This window comes from Passer montanus, unplaced genomic scaffold, assembly GCF_014805655.1.
Source record: "Passer montanus isolate IOZ18808 unplaced genomic scaffold, ASM1480565v1 scaffold45, whole genome shotgun sequence".
Lineage (NCBI taxonomy): Eukaryota > Metazoa > Chordata > Aves > Passeriformes > Passeridae > Passer > Passer montanus.
The window spans coordinates 11250769-11264091 of NW_024369373.1; the positions used below are offsets into that span (position 1 = coordinate 11250769).

General features: G+C 39.6%; 1 protein-coding gene across 1 annotated transcript in view; it reads left to right on the forward strand.

Annotated features, from left to right (window-relative positions):
- Positions 1 to 13323, forward strand: part of ITFG1 (integrin alpha FG-GAP repeat containing 1) — a 75330-nt gene that overhangs the window by 30882 nt on the left and 31125 nt on the right. The window contains exon 9 of the mRNA XM_039721216.1: positions 6541 to 6635. Within this exon, the coding sequence (XP_039577150.1) occupies positions 6541 to 6635 (95 nt within the window). The remainder of the gene's footprint in view (positions 1 to 6540; positions 6636 to 13323) is intronic.

A 13323-nucleotide genomic window follows, 5' to 3' on the forward strand; every position in this document is an offset into this window, starting at 1 on the left:
TTTTGCCAAGGTCTTTATGTGCTGACAAATGCTAGTACCTCCTGGGAAAAAGATCTGCTGTTGCTTCATATTAATTTTTGTCAAAGGGGCTTGAAACTTAAGAAGAATTTTTCTTTCTTTCCAACAATAAAATTGGTGTAATGCTGCCTGTGTCACTTGGTTATCTGTTCCTTGTTAGACATCTTCACAGGATGGAATTTTTCTTTGGCCCTGGTGCTGGTTGGTACAGGAGGAGCTCTGGGCCCAGGCTGAGCTGGCCCAAGGCTGTTACACCCGTGGCTGGCCTTGCTTTGTGTTATCCCTTCCTTGGCAGCACCTGCAGGGTGTTGCCATGGGAGCTTTGAACATGTGGAACATCACAGAGCTCTAAATGTACGGCCAGGCTTGGGAGATTGTTTTAATGTGAAACAAGCAGCTTTCAGCAGAAACAGCACAGGAGTTTTAGCAATGATTTTGTGTGCTGTGGGGGCAGTTCACATTGTATTTGCTGCAGTTTCTGTTCCCTGCTTGGTGCTGGCATTTCCATTTGAGGCAGAAGGCTGCACTGTTGGCTCTGGTGCAGCCTGGGGTCTCACTGTGCAGTTTGCTGGCACACTGTGTTTAAGTGCTTCTATGCAGTGGAGCTGTGAATATGGCTTCTTTGGAAGGACTTAAAATCAGAATTGATTTAGTGTGAAGGAGAGGCTTATGAGGATTTCTTTCATGTCCACAGAACTTTGAATCATCTGTAAATGCTCTTTGCATCTCTTTTTTGAAGTTATGATTCACATTTGCTAAAGGCAACTGACACTGATTGTTTTAATAATGTGTAATTATCTTAGTAATTTATTATAACTGTCTCTGTCATGGCCATCTCACTGTGCACCTAAAGGCACAGAGTGATAAAAGAAGTCTAATGATTTAATTACTTGAGAAGATAAATTTAAGATAATCAGCTTTCAAACAAACCTTTATTTTATTTGAATATCAAACTCACTTGTACTTATTGTAGGCTTCTTGCCTGCCCCAAAAAGGTATTGCTGTAGTACAACCCTGACAGGGCTTTTTTCTTCTTTTTCTCTTATTGTTCTTAAGAACTAAAGAATTAAAGATTTATGGGAGAGGATACTGAGAACTGGGCAGAGACCAGTGGGAGAGATATATGAATGAGAACTTTGTGGTATCTGAAGGTTCTTGTTTTTATGTTCAGAATTCTGAAATCTAACTTTCTTAGCCTGTATAGTTAACATATTTCCATTTAATATAGTTCCATTTAGTTTAGAATAGTTAGGGTTAGAAAGAACCTCTACAGATCATCAAGTCCAACCCTCAACTGGCTAGAAAACAACTACTGTTCTGTTTAACAGAACTGTAATAAGTTACAATGATCAGTCTATGATCTCAGAATAACCCCAAAAAGTTGATTCCATTTTTGTTTTTAAAGGAGCAGAAGTAAGATGACACTGCAGCAGAAGTACAGAGCATTTAAATTAAAAAGGTTTAGATCATACACCCACCAAAAGCTGTCTTGCTCTTCATAGCTACAACTTGATCTTGCTGTATTATGAAACAGTTTTGGAGTGAGTGATCACAGAACTTGGCATTTCCCCAGGGGCCATTTTCTTTCCAGAGCCCATGTTGGAAAGTACGTTGCACAAGCATGAATCTGACAGTCCTTGGACCTGGTTGCAAGAGAGCACTTTTGTGACACCTTTTTCTGTTTGTTAAGGAATTTGAACATTGGGATTGAGTGTCTTTTGCCTAGGTTTACTCATGCTAAGTTACAAGTGCATTTGTTTTATAAGCACCTCTCTGATACCTCTGGGTTTGGGAAGAAGTTTCTTGTGTGGAGCTCCTTTGAGCATTTGCTATTTGTGAATTCAGTTTAAAATGTGTTCTCAGACTGCAGTACCTTGGTGTTGCTTTTGGAGCATCTAACAATTCTAATAACATTATGTTGTGTTTAATCTGATTGACAAGTTTTTTCTGCTCTCTCCCATTCAAATTTACTTTTAGAACAGTTTGAAAATACTTGAGCTGTGTGAACATTGACAATCAGTGTTAAGCTCAGCAATGTCTCTCACACAGCCTCTCTGCAAGGTGTTGGAAAGAGGCTCTGTGTTAGAAATGCTGCAAACAGGCAGTTGTAAGTGATGATCCTCACATGATTCCTCGATGGAATAAGACTGCTAATTTTGGCTTTACATATTTAGACATAAGTACAGGTTTGCAGGTGATGAGTACGTAGGACTGTTCTTTTTCTAGCCCTTTCCACTGCTTACAAGACTTGATCTGTATTAACCATGGAGGTATCAGTCAAGCCAGAATCGTGTGTTGAGAACTTGCTCATTAACAGTTGAGTTTGTTTCTCTGTCAAAGGTGCTCCAAGCTGAGTGGTGCTAGCACAGGGCATTTGGAGTCTGGAGTATTTGGGCACACCTACTGCTGCCAATGATATTGAAATTACAAATAAGATTTCCACCAGTTTGGAATGAGATTTCATTTTTAAATGAAAGGGACAGAAAGAGTAGCAGACCCCAGGAACTGAGTGAAGATTACAGAGGGTCTCCAGAAACAGGTTTCCTGGGTAGACCTAGGCTGAAGGAGATTATTAAAGACATGTTATGCAAGGTATTTTAAATAAATACTTGAAACTGTAGGTGTGATGGGATCATCCAGCTGTTGTCACCAATGCATGCTTTGTCACCTGTGCATACCTAATTGCACTATCAGTTGTGCTAATGATACTCCTTTGAATTTCTGTCTTCCTTTGTGGAGAAATTTAGCTTCAAGATCAGAGTTGAAAACTGAAGGATGTTTATTTACATTGGGATTGAAACCAGGCATGGAGATAGGAAGTGTTTCTTGGGTCCAAGGTGAATTTGTTGTTAGTGAGTTAAAGCTCTTAAGTTAGCAGCTGCTGGGGGTGTGTTCTGTGTGGTCTTCAAGGTCAGTAGTTTGCATTCCAGCAGGTGCTTCCAAGGTGGAATCATGTAAAGAAGAAGAAGGAAATATTTTCTTTCAAAACTGAAAAAGGTGCTGTGTATTGATTAGTTGTTTTCACAGTGTCTTTGAAAAAGCTTCAGAAATGCAGGCAACATTTTATTTCTGATTATAAAAGATGGATCTGTACATTATAAGGTGTGCTTTAGAAATAAAAACTGGAGAAGAAATAAGATGTAATGTTATGATAGAGATGAAGAATGTTGGGCTTTTCTTCTTTTGATTGCTACTTTTCTGTAATGCTGTATTTGACTAATTGTGGATTTTCTTAAACTATTTTGCTACAGCTCAGAAGATATTCTTGTTTCATTGATGTCCCATTTCCAGCTACATGTTCAATGCTGGTGCTTTACTTGAAACCTTCCAAGTTTAATATTTGTTCTGTCTAAGTGCCAGATTAATGTTTTTATATCTCATCTTTGTCATCTTTAAATTCAGCTGAGCACAGAGTATAAAAGAGGAAAATAAAGACCAAACAAACAAAATCCAAGCAAACCAGTCCAGTCTCCATAGTATGGATACCTCTATCTGAGAATCTTTTGTGAGGTGGATACAACAATAATTTGAGATGTGTCAACTTAAGAATGGCCTCTCATCATGTTTTCAGGATGTTTTTTGACAAAATTTATTTTTAAAATTTTTTTTTTTTTTTCAAAACTGTGCTGTAAAATTTCAACAGATTTTTCTCTTATCTTGAACTTTATTTTTTTAACTACTGGATTTTTAAATATGTCTTACACAGAATTGAAGAGCAATTGCTACTGAAAACCTGATCCTGTAAGAGAAATTATGTAAATGGACATTTATCTTCTGGTCAAAGCAATTGAGGAAACTCTGGCCTTCCAATATGGAATATATATCATAGTATTTTCAGTTTGCAGGGACAGAGGCATGCTGTTTGATGCATATTTGCATTTATTCATTCTTTGATCATACTGGATATTTTAATCAAGTCTTGAACTTGTAATTTATCTACAACACCTTGGTGTGGAAGGTGATGGCTTCGTGTCTCATTGTGTGTCAGTTCTGTCCCTCCTATCCTATGGATTGTTATTCCTCAAAGCTCCAAGGGTGTTTTCATCCATGGCCTGCCCTGCTCTGAGCATCACCTACCCACACTATCAAACTGAGTTATTGGTATAACAAGATGAATGTTTGCAGTATAAGTAGAATCAAACATTTTATATTCTCCTCTGCTCCACAGCATAATTTAAAATGAGAATATCCTTGTTCTTGTCCCTTTTTCAAACAGAGGAAGGTGGTTCTTTGTCTTGTGTGTTATTGAAAAACTTCTAAAGTCACTTCATGCTGAAACTTTTGTAGAAATGTATTTAAAATGTTAGGGCTTAATTTACATTTTATATTCAGAAAACATATATCTCTGCAATTTAATTAAATTTTAGCAAATCCTTCAATATTCCCATGGTTTATAATTTGCAAATTGAACACTTTCTTCCATTTAAGTTTAGAAAGAAACTGTAGTCCAACAGCATTTTAATTTGTTCACGCAAGCAAAGATTCAAGATGATAACATGTTTTAATTGTTCTTGAATGATGAAGAAGGAAAGCAGACACCTTCAGAAGCTGGTGCTGATTTCAGACAGATTCAATAGTTGCTATGTTGATTTCTCTGTTCAGTGGGAATTCCCTTTCTCATCTTTTTGGATGTGAACTTACTGGATTTCAATCACCTAGGCTACTTCACAGCCTAAATTCTCTGTCCTGGAGAAGAGAGCTGCCATGAGGATTTGGGAGGGGTTTGGTGGTGAGGTAAAGTAATTCATGAGGCAGATGGGATGTAGGAAGCCACTAAAAGTTTGGCTTTATCACTTGGAGATATTTGGGGAAGTCTGATATTTTCATCACTCCTCCTCCCCTTATAACCCTCCTTCCCATCTCCCAACTTGCTGATGAAACAAGGGAGGGACCCAGAAATGCAACTGCACAGCTATAGATGTACACACCCCCAAAGGGAGGAAGGGGCTGGCAGGCTGAGAAAGCATTTCTTGTGCTGGTGAAGTATGACAGACTTCTGGGCTAGGGCCAGTTCTGGGCTGGAAAGTGAATAAAGGGTTCAGTAACAGGCAAATGATCTGGTTTTTGCGTATTAGCTCAGGAGATCTCATCAAGCAATTTTACAAAATCTACTTGCCTAAATAAGCTGGTTTGGATTTCTGCAAACCCAAGCAGTAGCTGTGCCTGAGGCCCCCTGGTGCTCCCAGCACCTTTGTGGTTCCTACAGAAATGTGTTTTGTAGCATGTTCATAAGCTGCATTTCTGAAACATCAGACCAGTACAAATTTCATTTATTGTGGCATTGCCAAGCAGCTGTCAGGGAACCAGACTGAGAGGATGTTTGTAGCTGTAACCTGCAATATTTTATAGGTGTAATATAGAATCCTGTGATGGAAATGATTCAAGTAATTAACGTGCCAGATGAGGACCTCTCTGTATTTCAGTGTTGAGAGTGAGCACTGTGGTTCTCTCAAATGAAATACCCAGCTCCTCAGAGCTGTACGGGCTAAGGGGCAAGTTGAAAAGGTGAATTGTTTTTGTTACACTGTGAGCTTTGATTCCATGGGCTGGGAAAGTGGATAGCCTGTAATGTGCCTGAGCTGGGGGTACATGGCATGGCAAGGCAGCTGTGGTTCTGCCTGGGAAAGTGGATAGCCTGCAATGTGCCCGAGCTTGGGGGTACATGGCATGGCAAGGCAGCTGTGGTTCTGGTGGCGTCTGGCAGCCCAGGCTCTCCATGCAGCAGTTCTTGCTGCTGCCTCTGTGCCCTCCCAGCCCTGCCAGGGAGCTGCCACTGCTGGCCTGGCCCCTGGGAGGGAGGCAAGGTCACCATGGCAACCCAGAGATTTCTCCTGGAGTGGATAATGGACAGTAAATTATTACTTTTTCCCCCACTCTATACTCTGTGTGTCAGAACTCTAGATGCAAATAGTCATTGCTTGTTTAAATATTAAAAGGTCATTATTCTACTAAAGGTTTTTGAAGTACATGGATTAAAGGCGCTTAAAGAACATTTTTGAAAACCTGTAATTTACTCAATTTTACCTAATTCTGTAAGCCTGGGATTTATTAGCCGTTGTGTTAATCAACTCTCCAGTGTTGTGTTTTGTGCTAAGTACAGATTAAGATATTACTTGTGAACTCATGACTCTTCCTAAAGTCTTGCTGACAGCGCAAGAGTTTAAAACTAGTTCAGAAAATTAAATAAGTTTTTATGGTGGACTTGTAATGGTGGATTGGTATTAAAGGTAATTTTTTTCCCAACTGAACACAGGAATTAAGTTACTAAGGACTTGCTCTTCTCACTATGTCAGTAAAATTTCAAATTCTCTCAATATGAAGATGAAAGTACATTAGCAAAGGCAATCTTCAAACAAAAGACACAGATTATTAGGGTAAGGATTTTGAACAGGTCTAGTTTATACCATGTAATTTTTCACATTTAAAAAAGGTGTAAGTTATTCACAGCTGATTATTTAATATAAACAGGGATTCTGGTTTTGCAGATACAAAGCTGACAGGCTTTTTTTTTCTCTTTGACAGATGGGGATGGACAAAGTGAACATTTATTACCGGTCTGTGAAGATGAAACATGTCAAAGAAGTGCCATCTACCTAACCAAGCTGGGACTGGACCAGGTAATGTGGATTTGGAATAGCTAAGACAAAGTACTGTGTTTATAAAATTACATGAAATAGAAACTTTTTAGGAAATAAATGAAATCTCCTCACCTGTCATAATAGAATACAAGAGACTTGTATTTATTTTCTTGTGTGTTCCCTATCTTAAAAAATAGGGGTTTGGTGAAAGAGGTTCCTAGAATTTTTTATAATGGATAATTCTACTCAAAGAAATGATGGGTGCTCCTGAAGAGTCACTTTCTTGATTGCAAAACACTGCATTTGAAGCACCATAACTGTTCCAGCATGAGATTAAAAACAAGGTTTGTGTGAAGAGCTGGAAACAAATCTAATTCAAATGAGCTTGTTTAGTTTAACTTAGGGAGTTATTTTAGAGTAAAATTATATATGCACACACAGATATCAGCTCACACTTCTTACCCCTAATTTCTACTTTGTCTTTGTTTATTATTAATGAAGTAAATTTCCAGGTGGTATAGAACACTTTTTTAGGCTGTGTGTCTGTTAAATTGTTGGAGGGTTGTTTGTTCATTACACTACTGGCTTTCCAAGACATGGTTATATTTCATGGAATAGATTATTATATGTTCATTTATTTAAGTATGTCATCATCTGGTTTAAGTATTTACAATGCCCTGATTTATAATAAAGTTGCAGCATACAGTAAATTAACTAGATGTTTGTTGAATGGCTTAATAAATGTTTTACTAAATTCATATTTTGCAGTGTGAACCAAAAGGCCAAGGTGACATATAAAGTACTTGTAGCTGGCAGCAAAACTCACTGTAGGGTACTCAGAGAGAATTACAGTGTGTGCCATACATGTTGCTAACCATGTTATCAATTACTGATTATTCCCTCACTGAAAAATTTTAAGTTGAATTTTGTGCTAAAAGTAGTACCCTCTCTGATCTAAAATTCAGAATTTATAGCTGAACTTGTTACAGTCTGTAGCCCAAGTTTAGAGTGTAGGTTTTCTCATTTAGAGAATCAAAATTCATAGAACACAGGCTGTAGCCTAGTAGTGAGGAAAATCACTCTGTGTAGGAAAGGAAAGCACATAGCTCCCAGTCAGTGCAGGGGGCGTGACTGGGATGGAACATGACATCAGAGTATGAAACAATAACTCTAATTTTGGTAATTTTTATCTTTTGACCTTCTGAGCCTGGCAGCTCTGTTCTCAGAAGTCCCGTTTTGCTGTGCCCGCTGGTTGGTTGGTTGTTGGTTTCTTGTTTTGGTTTGGATTTATATTTTTTTTACATTCATCCCCTCTACACACAGAACACAGCTGATGGATTGAGCATTGCTGGATGCTGGGCTACAGCAGAGTTTGAGTTAAGTGTCAGAGCCTTTGCACAAAGCAGGTGGATGCTCAGGTTGTGCTCTTGCGTTGCTTCTGCTCTGGCAGAACCATGCAGGGAAGTGGCTGGGCTGCTCCTTGCCAAAGGACAGCTGCCCTTGAGCCCTCCCTTTCCTTCCTTATCTGCATAATGTAAGAATTAAAAGGAATTTGAGTTCTGCTCCTCAAGTAAATTTGAGACAAACATTCTAAATAAAGTAATTTCAGTGCAGAAAGTGAACCCCACACAAACAGCTGGAACCACTGAGAGCTGTGGGGTCTGAGGATCCTGTTGGTCAGGATGTGTTCCCAAAAGGAAGTGGTGCAGTAGTGCAGAGGAAGGTGTGGGTCAGTTTGCATAATATCAGAATGTTTCAAGACAGAGTCTGTTACAGTAACCTGCTCTGATCTAACACTGCATGCAGCCAGTTTTTATCGTGCTTCATAAGTTCCTTTTTTTGACAGGAGTAAGCTGCTTAGTCACAAATACATCATTTATTTAACCTATATTTAATTTGTTTACTCAATTTAGCAATGTCATTGTGTAGTTTCAATTTGAAAGAAAATTCCAAGTGATAATCACTTTTGAGATAAAAATTAGCAGTTAAATTTTGCCCCTTTATTTTAAAGAGCAAAGAATCCAAAAGATTCTCACCCTGCTAGAAAAAAGGTATTAAAAAGTATTTGGACTCACCTAGAAACGTTAAAGCAATTTTCCCTGCGTATTTTTAGAATGACTTTAATTAAAAATGACAGTATCAAATGGCATGCAATAATGACTTACTGTGGTCTAACCTTTTAAAGAATTCTATCTGGAATATTCTTTTCTTGCACTCATCTGGAGGTGATGCAGCTTTTTCCTTCTGGAAGTTTTTCTCTTTTCTATTCTGACACAGTGAAAAGTATCATGTCTTCATTCTGCAGCTTTTCCCATGTGTTGCATGCTTCCTTCAGGTAGAAATCTATTCAAATATGCCAATTCTTATATTTATTTGGAAATAAATGTTTCATTTCACTGAATTTGGTCATTGTGAGGTCAGATGATAAGATTTGACTAAATCAGTTACTCTTCATGAGAAATGATAAACATAAACTCGTGGAAACAGACTGGAATAGCTTCTGTTTACCAATCACTTTACAGGCTGAGGGAAATAATCAGGAACCCTTGCAGAGGGCAGAATGTGTTTCAACAAGGGGATGGGATCCCTTGTGGAACTGGTAGGGAATCTGGGAAACTGAGAAATTGCAAGACTATTACTGAAAAAATAGAAGACTCTGTATCTCCATTGTCTTTTTTCACTTCTTGCTGTGGGGTTTTGTGGCTTGTTTTTTTAGCTAAAGGTGTAGTAACAAATTATTGTTTTCAGAATTTCTTTTTTTTTTTTTTAGTAAGAAACTGATCTCAAATCTGAAAGACCTCAAATGAGACAAATCTTATAAAAAAATACTTTGCCTACTGGGCCTGGTTCTGTCTTTCCTGCTTGTCTGCTGTAACATTTGATAAAACCAAATGAGGAACAGTTACTTCAGTTCTGCGATAGTGGGTGATGCTTTGGGATGAAATGCATAAAAGTCAGAAATACACACCTGTACAAATAGTGGCTCTACAACTTACACTGAGGAGAGGCAGGCAATGGCCTGTCAGGCTTTGGAGTTGTTCCAGTAAGATCCTGTCTGTCAGGATATTTCTCATGTCTTTGGCCCAACTGGATGGCTACTGGAAAGCCAGGCCAAGTTAGGAGAATTATTTCAAGGATAACCTTTCATCATAGGTTTTAATTTATGTGATGCTGGTTGGGGGGGTTAAGTGTTAGGAATATCTCAGATTTTTTCTTCTTTCAGATGGTGGAGCAGAAATAAAGGCCAACAAAATACACAAGAGTGGCTTAAGGAGATACAGACCTCCTAAGGTTTTAAAGGAATATGAATGTTTCCATAGCAACAGCAGAATTGCTGTCAGATCCAAGTGGAATCCTATATGCTGTTTCAGATTGTGGCAGGTGTTAGGACACCTCAGACTTCTTTAAATTCACCTGCAATAGTTACAGTCTAATCTGGGAAATGTTTTGAAGGCCTTGGTACTGTTTAATATAGGAACTCTAGATACTGTGATATTCTTAGAGATGACTAATTCTTCTTTAATTTTGCCAAGTATTCAGTATGATTTTTCATTTGTTTCCTGAGGCAAACACTATTATTTCAGTCCCTTCATCTGAGAGTTTCTTTGTGGGCTTGATGATTCTTATAACCTTCTTCAGTACAATAGAAAGGCTACAGCTTTATTCCTCTTGGAAATGAAGTAGGTCTGAAGTAGAACACAGCAGTGCATCCTGCAGCAAACCCCAGGTCTTCATGGTGTCACTCTCTAGGCTAGAGAGGGAGGTGACAGCATTGATTATCAGCTGCAGTCAGTCAGTGTCAGGAGTTTTTCCTCATTCCTGTGTAACAGTTTAAAAGGGGAAATGGATTCAGCTGCTGTAGTTTTTATAAATGTCATATTCTGCAAGATCCTCTCATAATTTCTAAGTTGCTTTTCTTTCTGAAAGCAGCTGGGGGCTGTGAGCATTGAAAACATGACTTTTACTGCTTTGGTTCCTTTTTTCTGTGATTCTAAAGCAATGCTGTGGATTGTCACCTTCTGGGCTTTGAACACCATAAGTTAATGGTGTAAAGCACAGTAATTTCCTCAGCTGTTGAGGGATTCAGGTGACCCTTGGATGCACTGGAAGCTGAATGCATGCTGAAATCCTGTGAGTTATTTGTTGTGTGCAGCTGAACTGCAGTGCACTGAGAGAGGGAGCCCCAGGGAAAGCACCTCTGGTACTTCTGGTGCTGGGACAGCTCTTTAGGCCACTGCTGATGCTCATCTTTGGCATTCCCACAAAATGCATTGGCCAGGAAGGGGCTCTAATTCCCAAGGTTGTGACTCACAGCTGGCTCCCTGCCTGCCCGTGTTCTGTGGCCTGGAAGCCACAGCTGGCTGGGGGTGGGTTTTGTGCTGCCTGGGTTTCTGGCCATAATTTAAAAATGGAGACATGTTAATCCCACAGGTTGGGCTCAAAGACCTGCTCACAGGCTTTTGAGCAAGAGAAGTGCCTTTCCCAGTGTATGGAAGAGTGTGGACTTTATAAGAAATGAGCCCTTGACAGCGACGGCAAGGTGCTTTACATTTTTCTCAAATCCCCACATCTTTTTCAAAATGAAAATGATGCTGTTTTCACAGAGCAGGAAAGCATTCTCCTTTCTACTTCTTGAAAAACAAATGTTTGAAGAGTTTAAATTTTCAGACATTTAAATCTTTTTCCTATATTAGCCTACAAATCATTATTTTGATATAAATGTTTTACGTGATGTTAGTAGTGATGCTATGCAGAAGAATTTAACAGAAAAGGAAGAAGTGAATCTGATTCCTCTGACTGAATTTTGTGTTCATGTAAAATTTCTTTTAAAAATACACTTACTCAACTTTTTTGTCTTTCTCATCTGAGCTATGTAGGAGAAATCATATGATCAGAACACTGAAAAAAAATAGCTTCATGTGTCCTCATTATACCCTCCTATTTCTATCTTAGAAATTAAAAAAATTAGTTTTAGTCTTTTCCTGGTAACATAATAACAGCAAATATGAATCTTGAAGTAATTGTCTGGATTATCAAATACAAAATAAGTAGGATATTTATATTGTTGACAAACACATTTTCATTTTTCTGCCTTTTGTACTGAATTATATGTCCCGAGGCACAGGAACAGTTAATTTTGCATTACATTACACAATAGTGAAGTTCATAGTAGAAATCTACTGAAGGGGTTCCATCAAAAGCATGGATTACTCTGAATTTTCACTGTCAGTAAGTCACAGCTGGTGCTGGGGTGTGATCTGGTTATGCCTCAAGAGTTCGTAGTAGAAATCTACTGAAGGGGTTCCACCAAAAGCATGGATTACTCTGAATTTTACTGTCAGTAAGTCACAGCTGGTGCTGGGGTGTGATCTGGTTATGCCTCAAACAAGGCTGATGTTCTGGAATGTTACACAGCTGCTTTTGGGAAAAGCCCCATGGCTGCTGCAGTGGCATGGATGGATTTGCTCTGTGCTGTCAGTGGTGCTGATGCTTGCTAGCAATCGGTGGTGTTGTGCTCACCTTTTGTTTTGTATCTCATTGTAGACCTTAGGAATGTGAAATTGCATTCTATTAATCACTCTGAATAGAGTATAGAGGAAAACAAATTTGTATATGTGCCTAAAAATTCATTTTAAATTTTGTCTCTTTAAGATAGCATTACCATACCTGGGAACATTTAGAAAGTATATGATGGATATAATTAGATTTTACTGCAATGACTGTGTGAATGATACCATGTAAAGTAAAAGCTGTATTATATTTCATGGTTCTGATTTCAATCACTGTTTTTCAAAATGAGACTATTTTGCAATAATATTGTTTCATCTGTCTTCTGCATGACAAGTAGGTGCTAAGAAATCCAACCCTCAGAAAAATTTCCCTCAGGGTAAGAGTATTGTCCTTATTTTCTGTTTCTTAGATTTTTGCAAACCTTCAGCAGCTACGAGTAACTAATTAGACATGTGCATGTCGTGGGGTGCGAGGTCCAGGTGTGGTTGATGTCAGGTTTGACTTTGAGCAGGCGTTGGGTCCAGGTGTGGTTGATGTCAGGTTTGAGGTGGAGCAGGCGTTGGGTCCAGGTGTGGTTGATGTCAGGTTTGAGGTGGAGCAGGCGTTGGGTCCAGGTGTGGTTGATGTCAGGTTTGAGGTGGAGCAGGCGTTGGGTCCAGGTGTGGTTGATGTCAGGTTTGACTTTGAGCAGGCGTTGGGTCCAGGTGTGGTTGATGTCAGGTTTGAGGGGGAGCAGGCGCAGGTGTGGTTGATGTCAGGGTTGAGGTTGAGCAGGCGTTGGGTCCAGGTGTGGTTGATGTCAGGTTTGAGGTGGAGCAGGCGTTGGGTCCAGGTGTGGTTGATGTCAGGTTTGACTTTGAGCAGGCGTTGGGTCCAGGTGTGGTTGATGTCAGGGTTGAGGTGGAGCAGGCGTTGGGTCCAGGTGTGGTTGATGTCAGGGTTGAGGTTGAGCAGGCGTTGGGTCCAGGTGTGGTTGATGTCAGGTTTGAGGTGGAGCAGGCGTTGCAGGTCAGGATTCAGTTCCGAGCCAGGGCACACGCTGGGTGTGTGCCCTGCCAGGCAGGACTGCCCCAGCCTTCTCAGCCCTCTCTGGGCTGCACACAGCTCCCACCTCAGTGCACTTCTGCAGCCATTCTGGGGGCTTCTCTCACCTGCCTGTGGTAGTTTGTAATCCCAAGGGGGCAGTATAGTGTCACACGCAATTACCATGTGGCAG